At 38.1% G+C, this 26,643-nt stretch overlaps 1 protein-coding gene across 1 annotated transcript in view; it reads left to right on the plus strand.

The window, feature by feature from the left end:
• LOC149235550 (putative WD repeat-containing protein C2A9.03) overlaps window positions 1–26,617 on the plus strand; it is a 98,178-nt gene extending 71,561 nt beyond the window's left edge. The window contains exons 5-10 of the mRNA XM_089372139.1: window positions 24,107–24,244; window positions 24,375–24,491; window positions 24,916–25,007; window positions 25,127–25,232; window positions 25,349–25,435; window positions 25,895–26,617. Of these exons, the coding sequence (XP_089228265.1) occupies window positions 24,107–24,244; window positions 24,375–24,491; window positions 24,916–25,007; window positions 25,127–25,232; window positions 25,349–25,435; window positions 25,895–26,308 (954 nt within the window). The 3' untranslated portion in view covers window positions 26,309–26,617. The remainder of the gene's footprint in view (window positions 1–24,106; window positions 24,245–24,374; window positions 24,492–24,915; window positions 25,008–25,126; window positions 25,233–25,348; window positions 25,436–25,894) is intronic.
• Window positions 26,618–26,643: the final 26 nt, after the last annotated feature.

A 26,643-nucleotide genomic window follows, 5' to 3' on the forward strand; every position in this document is an offset into this window, starting at 1 on the left:
AAGCATAGAACATACCCAAAAGTAACACATATGAAGTGCCTAAGAGAAATGACTATGCTAATGGACACAACCCTACAAAATAGTTTGTAGTAGAATTAGTATAAATTAGGTATATTGTATATTATGGCAATTGGCTTGTGGAGTTTAATTTCCTTTTCTAGAAACTAGGTATGCAGTTGTTTGAGTTTTGGTATTGAAAAGTGTATCAGCGGAAAGATGGGGCTGAAAATTGGGGATTGTGTCTATATTCAACACATGAGAGGATATTCTTCAAAATGTAGTGATTCATAAAATTTGTGTTGGCTAGCATTCACAACATCATGGCTAGTCGAGTTGGCAAACCAAGTGGAAAAGCATTTTATCCAATAGGTTGCTAAATGGTATAAGGACCATGACACAAAGGCTTAAGTTTATAATAATGCTGTTCTTTGAGTCTTTTTGTTTCTAAAATGCTCAGTTAAATTCTGTTTTGATTTGAAAGTGATATTGAACTTGATGCTTTGTCCTGTAGAGCTTTGTATTTGGCCTGCATATACAGAGATTTTTGTTGGTTTTTGAACTTTAATTGTTCCAAGCATTTGAATGTACCTACTTTGTGTTCTTCTTTTTGTGTATGAATTTGAGTTGGATGAATCATTGGCAACTCATAAGGTGCAAGTGATTGAAAACCATAACAAACCTCAAAGTGTTAGTGACCAATAGGCAAATGAATTGCCTTGTTTTTATTTTGTTGGATCACACAAAGGTGCACACAAGTCCTGATAGCTACTTCTATTTGACCATCCATTAATGGATAAAAACAGTTAGAAAATTTTAGCTGACAACCCAAGATTTTCCACTAAGCTGGTCAAAAGTGGGTGAGAAAAGGAGAGGCTTGATTCTAAATGATCAACAAAGGAAACCCATAATACATTCCAGAATGTTGAAATGAAACTACTGCTATGGGCATTGTTACCGCTCAAACTAGCAGGGGTCCTAGGAGGGGATCCTATGGAGCAACTACTAGGTCAAGGGGCAACAATGGAGCGATAGCCCACTGTCACCTCAGCTAAGGCTCCTTGCTCTTTATGGACTTTCACCGATGGGAGGAGACCCGGTATAAGGGGAATCACTAGATGAATGGATCAATAGAAGGATGAGGAGTGATTCCTAAGGCCTATTCACAAGAGAGGCTCAATTATATGGTTTTCTTGCTTGGGAAGCAAGGTGATATGCTCTCTAGGAAGGGCTAAGAGGATTCTTGAGGCTAGGGTTTGGGAATATATCCTGTAAAGATGATTCGTATGTCGGGAAATCCTTATGGAGAATTGGCTTTTATGTGATCTTTGTGAAATTAGAGTTGTAAAATTACGGGACCACAAAGGACCAAGTGGACCCAGAATTAGTTCAAAGATATAGAGTTGATCAACCAAGGAGGGGCTTGACCTAATTATGGAAGAGAAGAGGATTAGATGACAAATTTTCTTTTGAGAATTGAATGCAATGATCCAAATGGGGACACTAGCCAAGGGAAACCTAGGGAAAGAAATGGTCCTTGAGCTAGGGCTTGCTATCTCGGGATCCCACTGTTGGAATTGCTTCAAATTTGGAGGGCCTCTAGAGGAAACCCTAGCACAGTTATGGACGAAAAATTGAGGAGTTTTGATGGCTACAGTAAGATTTATTTCTATGCCCTAGGTGACCTATGGTGTCTAGACTTAGAAAAAGAAAGAGGAAAGAAAGATAAGCGTTTAGGTGACCACCAATGGATGGATTAGTGCCTTGCCTTTGGGAGAGATGGAGTCAAGGTGAACTTTGTGATTTGGAGAAACTATACCCAATCAAGGAGACCTCTAATCAACCTCGTATGGCAATTAGGACATGAGAGCAGTTGCTAGAAGATTTTATACTTCAATATGCAATGATTGATGACTTATAAAGGTATTTTCAACAAAAATAACCTCTAGGAACATTCACCCATTCATACATGACACATGCAATGATGCAACACTACAAAAGATCAAAATTTCCACAATTTCGCTAGAATAGCAGTAAATTTCAAACCTATATAGCGAAAATCTTAGCAACATTCATGTGACAAAGTAAATAACAAGAATAGACATGAAAAATATCACTTACATGTACAAATGAGTATATCCAATCATTAAATTATGCCAATAATGAAGCTCGAATACCAAGAAGATAAAATCCAACTGTCAAAATTCATTCCATGAAACCAAACTTGCCCTCCAAAGGGAATGCAAAATTCTCACAAGTGCTAATAACCCAATCCAAGTGATGATGATCAAAATGAATCATCTCACCTGTATTTATACAATCTCTAATGAGTTCGATTTGCCTAATTGGCCTAATTAAGCCCCAAATAATAAAATAATGTGCAATAATAACATCTCTTGGTGACAAGACCACCAAGATAGCTTAATAACATAAAAATAAGCCTCAAGAGGGAAAAATGATCAATAAAATGAGTAGTTGGGCCTTTGAGGAGGCCTAATGAAGTCCAGAGTGTGCCGTGGTGAGAAAATTGACTCCAAACATAGTAGACAATGGGTTGGCCCCTTGTTTTCCAAGCAAGTCACTGTGGTGCTCCCTAGTGGGTGTGGGGGCACAATGACATCCTCATGGGTCTCAAGTGGATCGATAATGCTTTTAAACCATCTGTAATGGCTAGGATGATGACACACACCCTCCCTTTGTCTCCTGCAGTGAGACACATCCTCATTTGGACCCTGGAATATCTGCCAAGTGTATGGTGCAAGTGTGGAGCCGACTGGGCATGGTGAACCAGGTGCATCATCCTCATCCAAAAAGTGGAACATGAGCAATCACTAAGCAGTGCTGGAGATTCATGAAGCAATCTTTGCTATGGTGGAGGCCCATAGCTCTCAACGCTCACCCTACAAGTGCCAATGTGGCCCTCTGGAGGGCCAGAACCCTGTATAGGGAGACCAACCCCCAAATGGAGACCCTCCTGCAATCTTGCATAAGATCCAATGCGTCCTCTTGCCCTCCAATGCAACAAATCATTAAGATAATCAAGTAAAAGAGCTTACAAATCATGGAATCAATGGGGCACTTCATGGTGTCATGCCCTTCCATAGTGGGCTTGGCATGTACAAGTGTCTCCAAGCGCAATAAGGGGTTAACCAAGGACCCTATTAGGTGGTTTCAACCTTTAAAGGGGTGATTTCCATGGTACATCCATCAAGTGGTAGGTGGCAAGTGATATAGTGATGGAACGAAGTGGGGATCAAGAGAAGGATCCAGGCCACATGTTATGGTACAAGGGTAGCTATAATGAGGGAAGTCCACACTTGGGTATATGAGTGCAGGAGGGAGAAAATTGTGGTACACGAGTTACCCCGAACTTTGTTTTTCCACCCTCCTTCATATGCCTTTTGCCTTTGATTCATTTTTCTTCGTAATTGCTTGGGGCTCCAGGGGATGAGAGCTTGATGCGTAAGATATAGCAGTGGATACCCTTTTTAAGGTGGAGCATTTCGTTGCCCACCAAGGGTTGGGACAATCATGGGTTCCTTAATGTGGAGGGGCTCATCTAGGGCACATAGGAACCACGGTGATGGCCATAAATGAGGGGTAGAGCTCATGTTTGGCTTTTGCCCATGTGCTAAATTTGTATGTCTCGGCCATCTTTTGCATTTTGTGGTACATCTCTTGTTGAGAGTGGCCAAATTATGCTTTTTCTTTTCTTTTTAGTTGCATGAACCTCTAGGGCATCGTTCTAGGCCCGACCCAAGGTGTGGACAAGGGGAAGGAGGGGGTGGGCGTAACCCTATGTGGATCCAGTGGATACATGTGGACCCTAATGGGAAAAGAGATGAATGGAGCTAAAATGAGTGGAAGGGAGTGATGTATATGGTGACGGGAAGCGGGACCACGCAACCAAAATCGAGATTTCCCATGTAATGCCAATAATAAAGCTAATGGGCAGTAAAGGAGATCCCACGGGACTAGGGTACAAGGCTAACCACGAAATTGGGTAGTGGAGACAAGAGTACAAACCTAGCCCACTCTTTCTGCCGAATGCCCCTCACCAATCCAAGCCCAAAAGTGTCCATGATAAGTAAGGAAAATTACTCAACTATACCTATGAAAAGTCATACCTTCGGGGTTGGGAGGCCCACCTTCAAACATACAATCAAAACAGATGGGTGAGGGACCACATGGCCGACTCAGGTGGCGGAAATAATGGCACATCGAGCTATCTGGTGGCTGGTGGCTGCTGCTGAGGACCATCTAGGAGAAAAAAATTCTCCTATGCATTCTACCCACAGGTGGTGGGTAACAAGCATGTTAATGGCTTTATTGCACATAATGAAGATTGGCATCTTTGTAAATCTATGAACTACTATGAAGATGCAATCACAGTGTTTGTATATCAAAGGGAAACAACATTTAAACTCTATGAGTCTTTAAGGACTCACTCCCCATATCTAGAAGGCACTAGAATTTTTTAATACAACCCAAGCTTCTGGTTGGAAGGCTTTGACTGACTAGTTTAGTACACACCATTGAATGTAGTCTTCAACAGAATTTAGTGCATCCCAAAATATATCTTTGTGAATATTGGAGAGTTTTGCAGCCATTGTAATGTCCACCAAAAGAAGAAAAGTGCAGCTCTGGAAGCAATTTTTGGTGTGCAGTGCTTGCTAGAGTGGAGAATTAGACCAACTCATAACAATCCATCATTCAATCGGTAATGTAGAAAGGTACCTGGTTGACCAACGTGGAGTGTTGCAAAGCAGAGAGAACAGACCTGAAGTGTTGATGAGCTTAGTTCAAAATTATCTGTAAGATGAGATTAGTTCAAAATTCTCTGTAAGATGTAAGAAGTCCAACAACATAGTGTTCCCTTTCTTGTACTTAGTCGCGAGGTGAAATTGCTCCAAATCAAAAGTCCATTCCATATTGTGTAGCTCTTCTATTGACTAAAATTGAGAAATGGCAGTGCTTGATTATCCATACGAATAATAGTCTTTTTCACATGTACTATAATTCAAATTTGTCGAGAAAAAGTTTGAAACGAGAAGCAACTGGATGTCCTCCCAGCTTAACAACAACGTTCGAGGCAAATCACAAGGCATCTGTCTCTACATTAAATGATCATTGTATTTTAAGAAAAATAGGTATTGGTGCAGTGCATAAAGCATGCTTAATGTGCTGAAAATCCTGTTAGCTACTTAATTTTAGGAGAATTGTTTATGTCATGCTATAAGTTGATTAAGAGGATTAGCAATATGAGAAAATTAAAGGATAAGCTTTCAAAAAAATCAAACCCCCTTGAAAACTCTGTGGGAGTAGGCATTCCAATAGGTTTTTCTGGTTTAGTATTTTTTTATATAGAATCACTAACCATGCAAGATATGTTAAGATACTTTTTTAATGTGCAACAAATGACCAAAAGGAAAGGTCAATAGGACTAGAAGGAAAAGTCAGTGGTAGAAATCTGTAGGGGTGCCCTAAGATAGCACTCTTTATCATACAAATGGATGTCATGATAAGCTACAACAAATTTGCCTAAATAAAGTGTGAAAATATTTTCAACGGTTCTCACAAAAGTGTAAGGCATATTGGTTAGCTGAAAGGGATTACAAATACCATATTTAGTCTGAAAAGGTATTTGTCTAAACATCAAAAAGATCTGTCCTAATTTCATGATAGCCGGGAGCAAGACCAATTTTGGTAAAATATTTAGCTCCTTGTAATGATCAACAATATTGTTAATTTAAGGTATAGGATATCTCTTTTTAACGGTGATTTTGTTGATTATTCTATACTTAGTGTATAAACACTTTCTATCACTTTTCTTAGGAACTAAGAAAAATAGGGATTGTTAAGTTGATGTGCTAAGCTGAATTTTGTTGCCTTCAATTAATTTTGTCAACTCTCTTTCCAATTTTATGGTTTTAACAACCAAATTCCTTCAACGTGGCTGATTAGGAATTTTTGGTCCTAGTATAAGTTTGTTAAATGTTGAATTGATCTCAAAAGAGGAGGCTCCTTATGTTCAAAAACTTTGTAATAAGCATTCAAAAGATTCTTCATTGCGTTAGGCGGAAGTGAAAAATGCTATAATTATCCTTTTTGGCTTGCCAAATTATACAAAGAGCAAAATTCTCAGTAGTATTGGTCAATTTGACAACAGTTTTTCCTGATACGAGAGTGGAGCCAAAAGAAATCTATTATCAATGGACTCTCCCATTCTTGCACATCGGTAAGTGTTGGGATGTGCACCATAGTGTTCAAATTATGATATCACACCATTGGTGTTGATGGAAGGGTCAATAGCAAATGTTGCATTACAGACATTATCAACTCGCATCTGTTTCTCTTTCGATTTCATCTAAGCCAAAAAGTAGTGAGAATAATGAGACTTACTGGCAAAATTAGAAGGTTTTGTGAACCATCTTTGACAGAATAAGCTTCTTTCATTTTCCTACTTTGCATGTAGAAAGCTTCTTTATCTACAAAGACATGATAAGTGGCTATCAGTTCTGTGTGGGTTTGGGAACTTGGGATTGTTAACCATAATTAGCTTATCCTTATGATCATTTATCAGAATACAATAGCCAGAATGTGCAACAAATACAATGTTTTCCAGGACACCTTTTACTATCTCGGATGGGATTAGTGAAATTCTTTTGAAAAATGAGAGGATCATTGTTTCAACTTTCATGTCACTTTAATAGTATCGTTTGTTTTGAGAAGTTTATTTTTTTCTCTTCAACTGGAAGTTTCTCACGGAGGGTGACCTGTTCATCTTATCCTTTTTATTTTTTCATTTGGCTATTCACACATCTTTATTTAAAATGGCCAAAATGCGCAATAAGAACAATTTATTTCTAAGACTCAGATTCTCTAGAATCTGATTAATGAGATTCTCTTTTTAAATATAAGAGCAACATTCTTTCATGTCATTTCAGTGGTATCGGTTCTGAGAGGGGGCAGTTTCCTTTTTTCTTTCCAACAGGCAGTTTCTCACAAACAGAGTGATCTGTTCATGTTATATCAGTTCTTTTCTAGAGTCAAATGGTGATGTTGCTGATAGTGGCATCCTCTATTAGTTTCACATTTATTTTGTCAGCTACTTTACTGTTGGGAAGCATTTTTATTTGTCAGATTTTTTGTCTCAATGTGGTGCACGACCAAGTTCTGTTATTCACTAACATAGCTACAGAACTAGAACATAGCAACATTTTTATTGGTCATATTTTTTGCCTCAATGTGGTGCACGACCAAGTTTTTTGATTCACTAACATAGCTACAGAACTAGATCAGCTCTGTAAGAGTGCTGCAGCTACCGAACTAATGCACTTACACATTCACAAGAGGCGGATGCTACAGAACTAAATATGGACATAAGCAACAATATGAACAAAGTGTCTTTTTTAACGCTGTCGTTCACGGACGCTGGGTGGCCATTACATCCACGGGGAAATCTGGGCAGATCAATCCCAAAGGGAATCTTTTAAAGCCCTTTGGCCAGACTAGCAGGGCCTAACTCCAAGGGCGTCGAGGAGAATTGACCCTGTGACTTCCCGATCGACAAGGCACTTAACAACGGGGACTCGACCAGTTGAGCTAACCCTTGGGGGTAACAATGTGAACAAAATTATACAGAAGGGGATCACAATTTCGAGGTCTTAGTCTCTCTACAATTCATATAATTTCAGATTGGCAAGATTAGACTGCAAAATGGTCTGAAACTCCAAGAGGATGAACTGGGCATTTGTTCTACTACTATTTTGCTCCACATTGCTGGAGTTGAACCCCTCTTCAAGATAATCCATCATATTTATATCTTCCCCCCAACCTGTTAAATGCACATGGAAGTCAAACAATCTTTGTAACGATTCATATTCACGAGTGCTGCGTCTATAAATCCCCCAAGTGGTAGCGCATGGTCAATTTCTCATTGAATGCTCTCAATTTCCTGTCATGTGTTGATCTTTTAGCTTTCACAGCAACACTTGGATCTGTATGTTGGAATATAAGGCTTAGTATGTAATAAAGTCACTTCATGACTTTAAGATATGCTAATGTTCACTTCTTGTGTAATGTGGTTTATCCCACATTCATAAATGGAAATGATTTGCTTAGTGAACAATGATATATAAGGATGTAATCTCCATTGTAACAAATGCACTAGTTATTTGTTGATAAGGTGTTATTGTATCTTCCTTTGAGCTTAGTTATGTGACTCAACCCTATCTAGGCTTTCCTCATTTAGTGATCTAGCTCATCTTGTAATATGAATCAGAGCAGGGAATAGTTTAGGAGTCTGAAGCTGTATCAAGAGCATAGTTTTAAAAACCGGAACTGGGTTTCAAACCAGCTGCCTATCTAACCGTGATCCAAACCAAAACCAGATCGAACTAGATTAAATAAACCAGAATTGAAAAAATACATAAAATAATTATTTTTTAATGAATTTTTTATTTTATTTTTGAGATTACAAACCATGATTCCAAACCATTAGAGACAAAATATGGGAAGTCTTCTCATCTATATAACCATGTAAGGGCACATATATCAAATTGGCACCGAGTGCAATACATATCATTGATATCATCAGTGAAATACTAACCAATGAGGCTCTAAATGTCTTCTAGAGTCCAAAAACAATGCTAAAACTCAAGCTACTAGGCCACTAGCTTACTACAAATCATTGATCAACTTGATCACTCATCAAACTCATCACCACTACTACACATGGGATCATTGGCAAGAGCTACATAAACATCATTTTTTGAGGACTCCTCAAACTCCTCTCCAGCCTCAGTAGCAATACTATGCCTAGCAGAACTAGAAGCACGAGTTTGTTGAGTTGCACAACTATTGCTTCCCTCACCATGTGTCGTGCTTAGTCTTGGTGGTTCGCTTCCTTCAGCTCATGGTTCAACTACTAGATCAACACCCCCTAACTCCATGGCATCGATATCAAAATCAGGTACAAACTCAGTTGGTTGAGTCTCCTCTACCCATTTTGAAGTTGGATCAATATCATCCAACACAATGGGATTTGCATCAGGTCTCTTCTTCAACAACTGGTTGTGCCTTAGTCGAAGCTTGTACTGCATGAAGACAAGATCATTTAATCGTTTTTGTTCCAAATGATTTCTCTTCTTCGTGTGAATCATATGCCCCCTCACCCATTTGTCGAGAACATATGATAGAAGGTGGGCAATCCAACCTAAAAGGTATGTTTTTCATTGTGCAATCGGGTGCTTATGCTGGTTTTCCCTTGGGCGTTTTGGGCATGGATTATTGGGTGACTTGGAAGAAGGAAGGGCTTTGATCGTGGTTTTGTTTCCTCACATTAAATGGAGGGATAATCCTCAATCCTATTCCTATGGGATCTCCACTATTGCCTATGGTTTTAGGAAGGGCACTACTTGGGAAACCTTGATTTTGGTAGCGTAGTGCTATTTTTCCGTTCCACATTTTTCACTTCCCTCCACACATTACAAGCCCTATTTCACCATTTTCCTTCTTTGGGTCCACATGACCACTAGGTCCACAAGACATTGGCACACCACCTCCCCTTGTCCACATATTTGGGTTGGGCCTGGAAATGTTGTGCCAGAGGTTGATGCAACTAAAAGAACGTTTAAATCATATCATGGCCACAAGCAAGAAACAAAAGAAAAGGAATATTATAAAATGCAAAAGATCGTTGGGACATTTAATATAGCACATGGGCAAAAGCCAAACATGAGCTCTACCCTTTATCATTGCCATCACCTTGGTTCCTAGGGCTCCATGAGTGCCCCATCATTAAGGAACCCATGCACATCCCAACCTTTAGTGGGCGATGAACTTCCCCACCTTAGAGGGGGTAATAACTGCTTTACATCATACATAACTTGCTCTCATTTCCTAGATCCCTGAGCAGTAATACAAAGAGAAATCAAGAAAAGGCAAAAGGAAAATCAAGAAAGGTGGAAAAACAAAGCTAGGGTAACTCATGTATCCACGATTACTCCCTCCTACATCTATACACCCAATATGTGGACGCCCCCCATCATTGCCACCCTTGAACCTATGGCATTTGGCCTTGAGACCCCTGTGTCCCCATCCATTCATCATCATTCACATGACACGTATCAATTGAAAGACGTATCAGGGATTTGTCTTCCCCCTTAGTGGTTGGGAACAACTAATAGGGCTTTTTATTAACTACTCCCACCACTCCTAACTAGGGAGGTAACACTACGTCGAGATCGAAGCCCCAAATTTGGAATGCAAGCCCCATATGAAGTCTCAATGTGCTCTTGATAAACAAGCTTGATTCACTTAGATGCACTAATGAATTTTTGTACTTGATGATGAGGGTGCAACACTAGATATTATATATAATTCGTAGGTGGTTTCCTCCTGGGTTGAACAACTTAATTGGGGATCAAATCCACCAAAGGATCATATTGACACCCCCAGGGAAGCGTTGAGAGCCATGAGAATCCCATCATGTGCAGAGCATCATTTCATGCGATGGGCACCCTCGACACACTGAACAGTGTGCTCTTTGCTCCACATTATTCACGAGATGATGCACTTGGACTGGTGTGCCCTCGTCGGCTTAGTATTTACCATGTGGTATTTACCCCTTGAGACATGGGAGGGAAGGCACCATCGTCAGAGCCCTCAATATTGGAGCATTATAGGCTATTCTATCATTAGGAGGCCCATGAGACCAGTTTTTGTTCCTCAAACACAAATTGGGGCCCCACATGATGATTTTCTTGGAGAGTTGGGGGCTATTCCCTAGTTCAAGATTTATGGAGCCCTCCCACACATTTTGGCACCAAGAGGACTCAATGTGGCCTTCCAACGACCCTACAATAGCATGCCGTCATCATTTCAGCTTGCATTTGGATGGCTAATTCATAATTTTGTAAGGCTACTTGGTCAACTTGTGACTAAGGAATGTATCTTGTCCATTTTTATAATGTTGAGGGGCTAATAGGCATAATTTGACCTAGTTAGACTCATATAAATGGAACATAACTTCATTTGTATTAGACATCATCATCACTTGGGAATTTCGACCTTCTTGGAAAATTCACATTTGTTCTTGGATTGGCTATTAGATGACCTTGGATCCATTTCAACATTTGGAGCAATCTCTTGAATTGTGGATGGATATATCATATTGTCATCTTCTAAGTGCTTTTTGTTGAAATTTTGCTTTTGAAAATGTTTAATGTATGGAATTGTTGCAGCTAGATTAATGCTGCATTGTGCCCTAATTTTGAGAATATACGTTTTGAAAGCTATTTGGTTGGCAATTGCATATGTTACTCATAGCATGACATGTGATGAATGTTCCTAGTGGCGAAATATTGTTTTTCTCCATAAAATTCCATAATTCTTGAGTGGGTAATTGTTGAGGGTTGGTGCCTAGGGCATCGATTCTTGACCTCCTTAAGGACAATTTTAGCTAATCTAAAGCATCTAGGACTCCATATGCCTAAAGGACAAGGGACTAGTATAGGCATTTGGTGATCAAACCAAATTCTTCTCCATAAATTTCTTCTCCCAAATTTTGGTCCCCTAAAGTAGGACAACTAGGCTAGGGCATAGAACAAATTGCATTAGAGGAAGAATTGGTGGATTTCAGGAGCATAGACACCAAGCCTAGGGTCTTATCTACAAGACCTCAAAGTTTAGCAAGCATCCCATAGGTTTCTATCCATAAAATATCTTACCTTGGGTGTGCCCTATTGACCACTCAAATTGCATTTGAAGTTTTTTCAACAGTCCCATGATCAGAGGACATTTTAGAGCATTCCAACATTGTGAAATCATTCAAGAATCCCAGACTTCATTAAGATTTCTTTTGCTTCTTCTCTTTAGTCTATTGTACAAATTTTGCAGTCCTGTGGGGATAATGTAAAAATGGTTCTAGTATGATGAAAAGGAGTCATGTAAAAGGCCTAGGTAGCTTAGGACTATACTAGCAAGGGAGTTTTTTTTCCTCAGCCAGTTATTTGTGTTTTTTAACACTTATAATCGGTTGAGTTTTTCTCCTAAATATACCCCAAAGCTAGAGTGCGGCTTGGTGGTAGAGTCTTAGGTGAGTCCTAGTGTCTAGAGTCAATGTATATTACCATACTAGATCATCTCTAAAATTTTGCAGAATTTGCTTGTGTATTATTGTCAGTTTCTAATTATCGAAAAGTTCCAACTGTCGGGATTTTTAATAATTATTTGATGTAAAATGTAGTAAGTGTTGTCTATAGAAGTTGTAGGGGGTATGAGTAATCAAAATTAGACGTCTACACCTCAACTTCCTATCTTAGACACATTTTGAGGGTGGAAAAATATGTCTTTACCCCTCAAAAACCCATTTTTCTAATTTTTGGCAAAAATGGAAAATAATTAGCCAAAAATTAGCCAAAAAATAAAATGAGAGAAAATTAAGAGTTATCAATAAGTAAAAATGATAAAATGTGAGATGGAAATTCCTAAATATTAAAGTTAAGTCAAAAAATGATGGGAATTCCATTTACCAAGAATAGATGGCCCAAGAAAAAATTCGAAGGCCCATGTCGTAGCAAATCGATTTTTTTAAGAGAATGGTCCATGATGGTTAAATTGAATGAGAGGTTCTCGAGAAAAAAGGTGGATTTTTTTTTTGAATGGTCCAAAACCACTTTGTGATCAAATTTTTGGTCAACCCAACATCTCCTTCAAGGTAAACGGATTTACTCCTCAAGGTCTGTGCAACTCATCAAGGGAAATGATTTTTTGGCCTTGGATCTAGCCGTTTTCACTTGGAGAGGGTCTTTCTCTCTCTCATTTTTCTATTTAAGGAAGCTCCGAGCTCCTCATCGACAACAATAATTGTAATCAAGCTCTTGGCTATCAAAGCTCTGCCTTGTACTGGAAATTTTTCTGAGCTAATAATAAAGATAGTCTTTGGGGTTAAAGCTTTGTGGTGTTATTCTTCTACACCTATGGTAATAATTTTCAGAGTTATTTGTTCTTGATGCTCTACTGGTGCTAATTTATTTTGTTAAGTTCACTTGCCAGGGTGTGGATCTATTATTTGTAAGTTATCTTACATTAATATTTGAGTTTAGAGAAACACTCTAGATCTAGAAGTGCTTGCTAATGGGTTTTTGGTTGGACCCCTAGTTTTTTTTTCATTGTGCTATCTATCTCCTTATAGATCTAACAAATTTATTTTAAGTGTGTAGAGATCTATAGTTTTTCTGAAATAGGTCTCGAGGGTTGGGTAAGTTTTTGGTTGGACAAACCAACTCTTCAGCACATAGAAGTTTGAAGAACCCACATAGAATTATCTCAAAGGCTTATCATAAGATAATTTTAAAGGGAATTTCTTTGCCATAGCTTGTAAATCTTATCATTAATTCTTTAGATCTATCTATTCATGTGCTTTATTTGTCAGATATAGCTATTTTAGAGCTTCTTTTGTGCTACCCAAGAGCGGAGGTGTCCTCACACTCTTTGGGCTAGTAGATCTGTAAATTTTTTTGTATATATTCTAGCCCCTTTGTATATAAAATCATTTTCTCTTGTATATATTGGGATCTCCTCTCTATTTTTGTGCAGTTCTAAAGGAAGATCAAGGATTGGCTTGGAAATTCATCATAAATTTTTTCTTGCAAGTGGAAGCTTGAGGATCAAAGAGACAAATAAACTTTTTCGAAGCTAGAGCCTCACTTGTTCCTTGATCAAGCCAAACCCTCTCCTCTCTCCATTTGCCTGTGTAGATCCTAGACGGCTAGGGTTCGAGGATAATTCCAAGTTTGATTTTTGAAGAGAGAAATCGTTTGAGGCTTGGAAAATTTAAGACATTTTTTATTTATTTTGGAAGTTGTCCTCTGTTTTTGAAGGCCTTTCCTTTTGGCCACAAGCATAGGAGGGTTTTCTCCTTCTTCTTTGTGCGAAATTCCTCCTCTCTTGGACGTCTAACCTTAAGCAAAAATTTTTGGAAGAGAAAGCAAAAATATTTGGAAGGGAGAATGAAATTTTTTGGAGGATCAACAAATTCCTTTGGAGGAATTTCTTTTGTAAATTTTCATCATAAAATTTTGTAAATATTTTTTCTAAATTTTCTTGGATTTTTGAGGAAGGGTATTAGCTAATTGAAGCTTATATTTGTAAACCCTCCTCTAGATCTAAGTTGTCTCTTCTCTCTAAGAGGGTTTCAATTTATAATATAATAAAAGAACATTTTTCGTTGAGGGAGCTTGGGGGTTTTCCCCTTTGTATCCTTATCTCGTTTGGTGGGAGAATCTCTTTGATAGCTAGTCACTAATTTGTTCATTTTACATTGTTAGATTAGTTTTCTTGCTCATTTGATTATCTAGTTGCATTATCATTTCTAGATCTAATCTCATTTTGCACGTAGTTTCAAGTTCTTCTTATCTACTTGATCTAATTGGCATCTCCATTAAAGTAGCTTTATTTTCTTTATCTCGTTGTCATTTGCCTCATTGAGCAATTTTTGTTTGCTTCATTGATCATTGGCATATGCTAATTTCACTTTGCGATCATAACTTGTGCTCAAATTTCTAAATTGATCATTAAAGTGAAACAATATTTGCTAATTTCACTCTTGAAGCATTTCATTCTAATTGTATCTCACTTGGAGCATTTGATTTAAATCTAATTTGCATCTTAGAACTCTCTGAAAATTTACCTCCAAGCATAAGCTTGGTTGATATACATTTAGGATAACCTTCCCTAATTGTCATTCAATCTCCCTAAATTTGATTTTGGAACAAAGGTTAAAACGTGTGACCTTACAGTTCTCTTATGGCCAAGTCCCTTGTAGGAATAAGGCACGTGGGTTGTACTGAAGTCCTAAGGGGGTATCATTAATGAGGCCTTAGCCTTCTCACTTAGCCTTCTTGCAACCACCTCACTCCTTACCAAGTTGAAGGAATTGAGGGGAAGTCAAACCTTAGATTAGGCATTTAAATAAAATTTACGAAGACCACTTATTCCACACACTCACTAATAACATCTTTTTTTTTGTGTTTTACAATTGGTTATTGAACAATTTGGATTGTGGGCTTATCACTCACTTGCAAACGTTGTATATTCTTGTACTTGCTTATTTCATTTTCATGTGCTCATGATAATTGTATCTTAGTGCTATATATTACTTGAGCATCTCTTTTAAAGTACAAGCTTTCTTTTATTGCAAGTTTCATTTTTATCTTGTTGCTCATATCTCGAATTGGTAATCTATTGTGGTTTTGATTCACTAATACTTGTCTTGCAACTTTACTGTTCTTGTAACTTGAAAAATCATATTTCATTTGCAAGTACAATAATTTACCTTTGAGAATATGGTTCTTGCAAGCATTTATTTGGCACTGGACTAATCATAATTTGCCTTGCAAGATATCTTGTGAATAAAATGGATTTTTCTAAATTGTTGATTCATGTATGCTCATAAACATTCATACTTGCTAATTAACCTCTAAATTCAAGTTATATTGAATGGTGATTACCTTGCCTATTATCTCCTAGGCTTTGTTATCCTTAACAAGTTTTCCTTTGGTGTTATCTCTAGGGACCACCCCCCTTAGCTTAGCTAGGAGATAGCTTAAAAGGAGAGAGTTGGGAATAGGTGACAACCCCTTCTCTTGGTGTTGCCACAAAACACACCTTGTGGGGTTGAGGACTTTTCCCACATTCCTAGGTTTGCAAATCTGTGGACAATATGCTCGGAAACCCTAGCTAGTATTTCCTTAACTTGGGGACTTCTTCGAGGGTTGTACGAGCTTAGTACTCAGTGGAGTAAATCATAAGAAGCCCTTTCCGCTCCTTGCCTTGATCTTAGGAGTACCTTTGTCCACGATAATTCAATAAACCCTAGGTCTTGTGCAAGTCCTTTATAGCTCTTTGAGATGGAGCGAAGAGCCTTTAGAAGTGCCATACCATCACACAAAGCTTCCCTTGAGAGGTCCTACCCTATCACCTAGTACCATAAACACTAGAATATCTATCAAAGGTGATTATCTATTTTACTGGGACTCCTCCCATCAGTGAAAGTTTGTAAAGAGTAGGGGACATTAGCTATGCTGACAGTGGGCCATTGTCCCATGGTTATCACTTAATCTAGCTTTTTTTCCTATAGGGTTTCCCTCCTAGGGCTTGTTAGATTATGTGGTAACATGTCCTCTCGGCCTTCTATAGGCCCTCTTGATCCTCCACAGGCCTGAGGCCTACTCGACCTTCTCCCACAAGATGCTCTTTTGCTTACCACAAGAAGGATCACTCACACTTGTACTTAATACTTTTCCAAAGGGTGCAATATTATGGGTCTATAGGTGCAAAGCCCCATCTCTTAGCCCACTTGCCCCACGCGTGAGGATACTCCTAGTGCTACCCAAAACATCAACACACCTTAGGGGTTGAAAGCACGTAATATGGTTGACCATTTAACCATCCCTAACATAGGTAGGGAACACTTTTATAGGACTTGATCTAGTTAGATATTTGAAGGTGATCTCAGTTTGAAGTATTATTATGCCCTTAACAATTAAGTATGGTCCACTATGATGCATCTATGGTCATTGTCCCTAATGATTGGTGGCCTTCACTTGATCTTAAGATGTTTTTTGCGAGGTGCTTGTTCACACAACAACAAAGGCCTTGAAGGCACATTTCATGTCTCCACTGCACATCATGCATAATCCACTTTACACTTTTAGAGAGCAGTGATGACCTTGCAAATGCGACGTTTCCCCTTCAGAGCATAGTGTTGGGCACTTTGATGACTCCAGTACATGATTGACACCTCAGAGCACCCCCAGATGTTGAAATGTTGAGCTTCTCTTGCTTGGTGTTGGATTTTTTTGATGTTGTACCCAGTGGACCCAACATGGCCCCATGCTAGTTTTGACACTGTTTTAATGGGCATGGCTTGATATGTAGTCTAGATGATGATGGTCATTCCCATGATGACAAGGGAGGGCTTGTACTAACACTTCTAACCCTTGAGAAGGTGATATAGCACACCTAGAGCGTGGTTTTGACACTTGGAGGCATTTTGAGCCACTTCTTGAGGGCTCCTCAAGAATTTGAGTTGATTATGATGATGGGACATCCCATTAGCCCATCCATGCACTTTCACAATGTTCATTGCCTGAAAAGTGGATAACATCGTGCTTATGGAGTCGACCCAACAGGATTTTATGGCATAGTTTTATTATTTTGAGCTATGGTTTGGCTTGTAGCCCCTTATCTTGATGAAAACTCAAAATTAAACTTGTTTATAGGCTTGTAGGCTAATTTTATTTTGTAAAAGTGAGGGATGGACCTCATATATATTGAGGATCTCTCACTTGTCATTATTGATCATCACATTGAGATTTCAACGCATCTTCTAGGGCGTGAATTAGCCTTTGTTGAATTCACTACTTGTGCAGATGTGCCTTTTATGGGGCATTTGCTATTGGAGATTGGCTTGTGTATTGAAGATGTCTTTTTGGGATTGAAAGGAGGCCTTTTCATAGAAGAATTGTAAGTTTATTGTTGATTTTTGATTGATTTACATGTAATTGAACTAATGCGATGGTTTTTATATGATCCATGATTAAAGCATAATATTTTGCTGGAAAATCTTGGTTAATTTGCATGTTAAAATATTTCTTCCTTGAAATCCATAGGACTCCTAGTGTGCATCTCCTATTTAATTTCACCCCACAAAAAGATAGTTAGGGTGTTATAAAGTGGAAAAGAAATTCGTCCCCTTACCCAATCATTTGTCATTTATATCTAAAGCTTATCCTAAGACTCCACACCCAGGTAGGATTATGCGTTGGTAATTTTGATGTTGATCAAAAACCTCCAAAAATTAAATATTTCTCCTTTTTTTCATAGGCCTTTAAGGCAAGCTGCTTGGGCTTTGGTTCCTAGCGCTGAATGGATTTAGTGTATTGTGGATATATGTTTATGAAATAAAAACCTAAGATTTTTCTCTATAATCCTTTTGATCACAAAATCTAGCTTTATTGATGGTAAATATTCCCCTAGGAGGATTGATGTCATCCTTCTCTAGACAATTTTATGCCTTGGAAACCTTAACTCTAGCCTAACTTTAACTTGAGGCTTAGTTTGAGGGTTTGCTCTATTATTTTGCTGACCTAATCTTTGAGCAAACTCTTTCTTTAACCTGTATGTTTCTAGGTATTCCTTCGTAATTTCATATCAAGAAACCCTAGATTCTACAAGTCTTTATCTAGTCTAGGTGCATGATACATTTCTCCCTTGTCAAGAAGAATTGGACCTTTGTCCATCATAGAGTGTCTTCTCCTAGCCTATATTTTCATCACCTTGAACCCTAAAACTAGAATATCCTTATAGGTGAGTACTGGGAAGCCTCCCTTTTGGTGAAATTCCACTAAAGAGTAGGAGGAAGATTGTTGAGGTGACAATGGCAATCTCCCTCATTGTTGCTATAGGGTCTGGCCCTTGTTTTATGAGTTCCTTGACAAGGCCTGCTAGGTTTTACTGCAACAATCTCGAAGCCCTACCAGGGAAGCCTCCCTTGTGTTGGATTATGTCCTTCACTAAAGAGAGGGGAGTAGTTGCTGAGGTGATAATGATAACACTCGTGCATTCTACATTGTGTAGGTCACCTAGTGAGGCTTTGCACTAGGTGCTAGATATCACTATCATTATATATGTCATTACGCCATACTGAACCTAAACTACTACATGCTCATATATAACTAACTACTACCATGCCCAGGTACGTTAGTGACTGATAAGGATGTGTAAGCATGCTCGACTGGCCGCCATCGGCTCGACTGTCAAGGCCGCCATCGCCCTATATTATTTAGGGGTCACTCACTACCGAACATTCCTCTGAAGAGCAAGTTCTTTCAATATTTTATTTGCACTGCTATTCTTCTGAATAGCAATGCAAAAGGCCATTAGACTCAGGTCAATATTTCTCTCTTGGATCCGAAGATATGTGTTGTAGCAATGCCAAATTGGCAGAATCAAAGCTTGAATTAGTTGGCTTGATACCAAACTAGACCTACCTTTTTGAGTAGGTACCAGACCCCACTTTGGTGCACTAAACATGTACAGTTCATTTTCTTTTAATAAAAGAAAACAAAAGCATAACTTGTAAACCCTAACAAAATGCTATAAAGAGGCCACCCTCCCAAAACAAATGTACTATTTGCCTCACACTGGTCATGGAGTCTACATAGGGCACAAACCATCCATCACTTTCACCCATGAGTTAGTTATGTCCTCATTTCATAAAAAAGTGATCCATTAGTTTTCCATCTGGCTTTGCTTCATGTCATGCTACTTTCTTTATGCCATATTTTTCGTAAGGATCTTACATCCTTCAATATGGTCTTCTTGGAAGTCATCCATAGATCTTTCCCTTTGACAGTCCTACATAAGCCCATCCAGATATTAGTTCAAAAATAAGAAATGAACACTTAAATCAAAATTACCTTTGTGATGGTCTTTCTTCATGACATCTTCCTGTAGGTATCAACATCCGGCATGCAGGTTGGCACATCTCCTAAAGATATTTATTGTTGAGGGTCTCCATATTTTTCTGACTCATATCAGAGTCTTCATATCTTTCTAGGATATATTCTAGTCAATTCTTCTTGGTCGGATGTTGAATGCCTTCTACCTTTGTTGCATATTTTACGATCTCTTCCTTTCATTCTCAAGAGCTTCCAATCAGAGTTCCCTAATTTTAGTCAACTTCCTCATGATTCATATGAGAACATATTATGTTGATTTCATCTAGTGTGACTTATGCTTTGCTACAATATTTCGGAGGAGGAGATCCCTTCTTCTTTGATCATGTTTCCAAGATGGAACTAGTGATCCATATTGTCTACAACCATATGACATGACTTTCATAATAATCTATGTAAGCATACATACCTCATCTTTCCTTTGGGTTATCCAAACTTCCTGTAGTAGCTTCATTTGAACAAAAGAACTTTATCCTTTAGACCCGCTTCATTGTTATGTCATCATACCATCATTCCTTGAATCCCATGAGTTGGAATTCCTAATGAAACACTTGCTTTCTTTCTAGATCAGTGAATCCTTTGATGATGATTCCATCAGAGAAATTTGAGGATCTTTCATATCCTCACCCGACAGATGTTTCCTTATTGACTATTTTATGATGATCCCAGTCGATGATGACCTCTACTTCTTTCTATAAGTATCACTTGAGGTTTCCAAGAGCTCCCATTCTTTGTAATTAATAGAATTTATTCCAGACATCCTTTCTGCCTCCCATGTCAAGAGATCCTACTTCTAATGCTTCTATAACGATGCTATTTTCTAATTTGATGCATCCTATCTTATTTACATTGCTTCCTATCCATAAATTACAAGTGAAAAGTACCTTCTAGTGAAGAAGATCATCTTAGTCATAGTAGAGATCTTTTGCTTCTTCCTTCGTAAGCTTCTTTGTCTCAAGTTCTTTCACTTCTTCGATAATATGGGCTTCTTCGCTATCCTCCCATGTCAAGAGATCCTACTTCTAATGCTTCTATAATGATGCTATTTTCTAATTTGATGCATCCTATCTTATTTACATTGCTTCCTATCCATAAATTACAAGTGAAAAGTACCTTCTAGTGAAGAAGATCACCTTAGTCATAGTAGAGATCTTTTGCTTCTTCCTTCTTAAGCTTCTTTGTCTCAAGCTCTTTCACTTCTTCGGTAATATGGGCTTCTTCCCTATCCCTCTTGTCCTTCTTATGTTTAGGACAATCTCTTCTATAGTGCCCAAGTTCCTAACATCCATAACATCTTATCTTAGCCATGTTCTTCTTTTTCTTTGAAGGACCAAACTTTCCAAATTTCCCTTTTCCTTTTGTCACTAATTGATCCCTTCTATCTGATCTTTTGTCGCTTTCTCTCTTCAACCTGTCTTCTTCTGTCTTGTAGAGAGACCATAATTTGATGAATGGGATAACTTCCTCTTCCTTAGTAGATATGAGGTTACCTTGTTCATCAGTCAATGCATTTAGAATAACAGAGATCATTTCTTTATCAGATACCATCTCTCCTAGATCCTGCAATTGACCTTTTATTTGAGATGCTTTTGAAAGGCATGACGATATCCCTTCATCCTTTGACACCTTCAATTTATATAGATCAGATCTAAGTGATATGGTCTTTTCTGTCGTGATTTTAGAGAAAAGTTCTATCAACTTATAATATATTTCTTTAGATGTCTCCAACTCTGCTACATAAGGAATGATAGGATCTTTAATAGATTCCTTAAGAAAATTTTGAGCTTTGAGATCCCTTTCCATGTATTCAGATAATGCTTGTTCTTCAAATGGCTTGGAGACCTTTCCATGGACATGATCAATGACTTCGTTTACTTTGAGGACTATGTCTATCCTTCTTTTCCATGCAAGGAAGTTTTATATCCCAACCAACTTATGGTTCTCCTTGAAAGATGAAGTCATTTTTACTAGATTAGATTATAATAAAAAGGTACTTACTTGTGAAGATAGAAACTTCAACTTGATGACGAACTTGTTGCATCAGATGATCCTTTTAAGATTGTTCTTACTTCGGTGAGGTAAGACTGGCTTCTTTAGGATGATTTATTTTTTATTTTTTATTTTTTTTATTCAGATGAGATCCTTGCTTCAATAGAGAGAAGATTTCCTTTCAATCTAACCTTCCTTAGATTTGAAGAGCTTCCACTTCTTTGGTGATGTATGAGTGATGATCTCTGAAGTGCTTCCATGGTTTAGAATTTCTTCAAGATGATATGATCTTTGTTTTTAAATTTCTTCGAGCTACCTTGCTTTGTAGATAACTTGATAAGGGTCTTTGTGGTCTTTTGATGATGACTAAAGGATCCAAAACTTTTGACATTGTTCACTTCTTCTTCGATCTAGGGTTTTATTCTTCAATGTAGATCTCGATCTTTTGCTTTGATAGCCTTTGACTTGCTTAGATGCATTTCTTGAAACTCGATCCTTGAGTGTCTCTTTGATTAGATGCCCTTCCCTTTGACTTTAACACCTTAGCTCTGATACCATGTTGAGAAATCTAGGGCATGAATAGTTAAAAGATTTCTCTACTTGATAATTGCTTGTGATATACTCTTACTTCTTAGCTTATAGTCTTTTTCTTTGTTATGTTATTATTGTGTTCTTTTCATCAAGACAATTACCAATATGCACAATAAAAGACAAGTGACACAGTATGTAGGCTTGTCAGCCAGGGCCAAAACCTCTCACCTCTTGAGAGGAAAACCCGATCAAAATTCTTCTTCTAGATCTTCAATTGATGAGTACCAAGACCATGACAAAGACCCTTGACTCTAGTATCCTCCCAAGAACCTTGTCACTAACCTTGATGCTTTGCCTCTTCCCTTTCTCGACTTTTTTCTTGATCTCGAACTGCTCTCCTTGGCTCCTTCTAGAGAAACTCGGTCTCTATCCTTCACACTGCTTCTTCTCAACTTCCTTTAGAGAAACTCGGTCTCTATGATCTCACTGGCTTCCTCTAGAGAATCTCGGTCTCTAGATCTCTATCTCTGTCACCCAGAACAAGTACCCCAGAAGAACCCTTCCTTCGCTGACCCCAGAAGAATCCTTTCTTCTCTATCCCAGAAGAAACTCTTCCTTCGCTATCCCAAAAGAAACTTCTCCTTTGCTTGCCCAGAAGAAACTCTCCTTCGTTGACCCCAAAAGAAACCTTCTTCGCTATGCCCAAAAGAATCCTATCTTTGCACTTTCCTTTTAGCCTCTTCTTTGCACTACTTCTTCACCTCTTCTTTGCACTTCTGCTTGTCGAGTTACTTTCCTCCTAAGTGGGGCCGAGTGTGGCTATATATACACCTTTCCTCATGTCCTTTAGGCTGACATGATCACAAGTGGTTAGGCCGACTTCCTCTAGCGAGTTCTTCCATTGTTGTAGGCCGACCTGAAGAGGATAAGTGACAAGGTCTTGGAGGATATTTTACATAGACAAGTTTGACCTTTTACAAAGTGTAGCATGACTTCATTACATGACAATGACTACATTTTATGACTAGATGACAAATAATTCCGAAAGACTCTCAATGGGAGTCTTGAATCAAAAATAAAATGTCTTGCTCATGAAACCCATGAAGCAAGTAATACAATAATTTTATTTTTCTCTTTTACATCTCATTACATAAAATCAAAATTACATGTTATTATGAAGACCAAACCTAGTTACACTTTTGAACATTTTTCATTTTATTTTCTGGCAATTTTGTAATTTTATTCCAACATTGATCTCTTTCACGTTAGTATGTTCTAATAGTGCATAATCTCCTTTAGGTTTACACAGTTCATTATCAGTCATGTTTTTTGATAGAGGGCAACGAAACTTAGGATGCTGCACTGTCATACCACTCACCACTCAGAGGCACACATGTACAGAATATCATAAAAGATTTCTATATCAGTGAACATACAAATAGAAGTGATGGCGATAGACAGTCACAGAATTGCGGTCAGGAAAAATCAATGGACATGCCCATCGAAATATCATGATACATTGCTATTAATTATGCATTGTTATTAATCTTTTCTTTTTCCAAGGAAAACCTTGCAGGATCCCCCCTCTACCTGAATGGGTGGTGGTTTCATTGCCAGCCACAATAGCGGCTAATAGCCCAGCGGGACTCAGCTGGACTAGGATTAGAGACCTCATGGTGAACTCTGCCTTGAAACAGTTCGTTTGAACTTTGAACCAGTTGAGCTAACTGACAGGGCTTATACATTGTTATTTATATAATAGGAGCATCAACAATTTGGTGGAGTATGATGTGTCAAGACTCGAAACATCAGTCCTTGTAGGTGACTTGTAGATGGGCATATGCTTCGCTGAGTTATGTTCATCATATGTTTTTCAGACTCTTTCATTTAGCTGTCATGTTTTTGATCTACTGTTGTTTTACTTTATTTTTAATGTGCCTCTTATGGAGTTAATTACTAAATTTGAAACATGTATTTGTGTTATTATTTTTTGTGGGCCTTTAATTTGATGAAATACTATTTTGTAAATTTTCTGTACTTCGTTGCTTTCATATTGGCTGCAGTTGAGGAATCTGGTTTGGGCTACTTCCAAGCATGATGTATACTTGATAAGTAATTACACTGTTATGTATTGGTGTTCATTGAACCGGAGAAGAACAGAAGTTCTCAATGTTGCTGAACCATTGGCTCCAGCTCCAGAGGTTGATTTTATATCATTTGTTCCTTGTAGCAGACAAAAGAATGTTCTTTAGATTCCTTGACTTGTATTATAATCTAAATTTCAAACAATTTTAATTTAGAAAAAGCGAATTGTATCATGACTTATTGCAGGTATGCAAAAATCCCTGGGCTGTACAGCAAGGTCTGGGACGGGTACAGATCAGTACAATGTGTGTTGAGGGAAATCTTCTGGTTGCTGGTGGATTTCATGGAGAACTGATAGCCAAGGTATATTAAGTTTGTTGTTGGAAGATTATCTTCTGAATAATATACCATGTGATTTTTGGTTTATTGGTCTCTGCAATTGGCATGATGTTTGGATTGATTTACCTTTCAGCCTTTGCTTCATTGTTGTCCAAATTTCTGTCTTGTGCATTCCTTATGTTTAGACTGTACATGAATTTTTAGATAGCTCCACTTCAAGAAGTATTTTGGAGTGTTGTGCCCAAAGCATGTTTAAGTTTCTATGGTGCTAGAAAATTGAATTTCTAATAGATTACATTGCATTAGACATTTGCATGCCACCCTTGTGAAGATGGCTGTTTGAATTCCATTGAAATAATCATACTCCTTTTGTTCAAATCATATGTATGTGTGTGTGTATATTCTGTAATAAGAGAGAACCTAACATTTAGGATGATACTGCCTCCAGAATTTGAATGGCCATGGAGTTTTATACTGTGCAAAGATCAGTCACGATGAGAATGCTATCACCAATGCCATTGAGATCTATGAGAATGCAAGGTAAAACATATTGGGTGAAGGTAAATTGGCTTATCATATCGGTATTGCTTGAAAATTGTTTATTTGGTGATGTGTTTTGTTCTGATACAATTTGAAAAATGCATTGATCATGTTGGCAGTGGTGCAAAACAATTGATGACCTCAAATAATGACTCAGTTGTACGCATGTTTGATGTTGAGACCTTCGTTATCCTCCGGAGTAATACTTTTCCATGGGCTGTAAATGTAGGCTAAGATCTCTTTTCAAGAATCAATAATAAGGATTTAGACATCAGTATCAGTTTGAAAATGACATTTAATAGTGATAAAATTCAGCTGTTTGTTTTCTGTCTGCTTCATAGCATACTTCTATTAGCCCAGATAGAACACTTTCGGTAGTGGTTGGAGATCATGCTGAAGGACTACTTGTGGATCACCAGACAGGGAAGGTACAAAATAGTTTCTCATCTTGTTGGTTGGGGTTTTGATTACATAAGTTGCTTTTATCTTCTTATTTTCTAGATTTTTTTTCATTTAAACTTTCCAGGTCGAATGGTGAAATTATCTTCTTTGTAGGACAATCTTCTTTGCGGGGCCATTATTATTTCAAAGGATAGTCTATAGATACCATTCTATAACCTCGCTGAAGTTTGAAGCAGAAGAGTTAATGGCTGGTGGCAACTACCCATTGGCTCTTAAAGTCCCATAACACTCCCACACACTAATTAGGCCATTATACTAAGGGGTCGATGTCAATAATAATATGTAATTACTAATGATGTCCTTTAGGCATGTTTGTGAGATTGAGCTTATTGTGCTTTCCTGTTGGCATGACATCTACATTTTTTGTCTATCAAGAAAATGATAGTTGTACGAGTATTTATTAACAATCGTGCATCTTTTTCCAGGTTGTTTCTAGTCTGAGAGGGCATTTGGACTACTCATTTGCATCTGCATGGCATCCGGATGGTAGATATTTTGCTACAGGAAACCAGGATACTACCTGCAGAATCTGGGACATTCGAAACTTAAACTCATCTGTAGCAGTCTTGAAAGGATACATAGGTGCAGTGCGGTCATTGAGATTTTCATCAGATGGCTGTTTTCTAGCAATGGCTGAGCCAGCAGATTTTGTACATGTCTTTGATGTTAAGCACAATTATGATCAATGTCAAGAGATTGATCTTTTTGGTGAAATCGCTGGCATATCGTTTAGTCCAGACACAGAGGCACTTTTTATTGGAATAGCTGATCGAACATATGGGGGCTTGCTAGAGTACAATCGATGCCATGCTAATAGATATCTAGATTCCTTGATATAGGAGTCAAATTGTTCCAAACTTCCATCATACATCTTAAGATGGGAGGTCCCAAAGGGGTTTAAAGTAGGTGTAAATTCTTCTTTCGCTATTGTTGAATGAACTTGAAGGTTTTTTGGTGGTTAATTCAAACTATAGGGTTTGCTGGAACTATGGTGTGGCCTATAAGTCTTAAGTTGGCAAGTTTCAGTTGTATTAGGGCCTGGTGTTCATATGTATTCAAAATGTATCTGGACCTCTGAAAACCATGTAAATAATATGTAAAGTATGCAGTTTATATGTGCTGTTCACGTGGATGGTTTCTTGGTTCTCCATGGCTGGCAGGATAGTGGAGAAAT

This window comes from Pinus tabuliformis, chromosome 8, assembly GCF_031772625.1.
Source record: "Pinus tabuliformis cultivar Carrire ecotype Pingquan chromosome 8, CPIR1, whole genome shotgun sequence".
NCBI classification, from domain to species: domain Eukaryota; kingdom Viridiplantae; phylum Streptophyta; class Pinopsida; order Pinales; family Pinaceae; genus Pinus; species Pinus tabuliformis.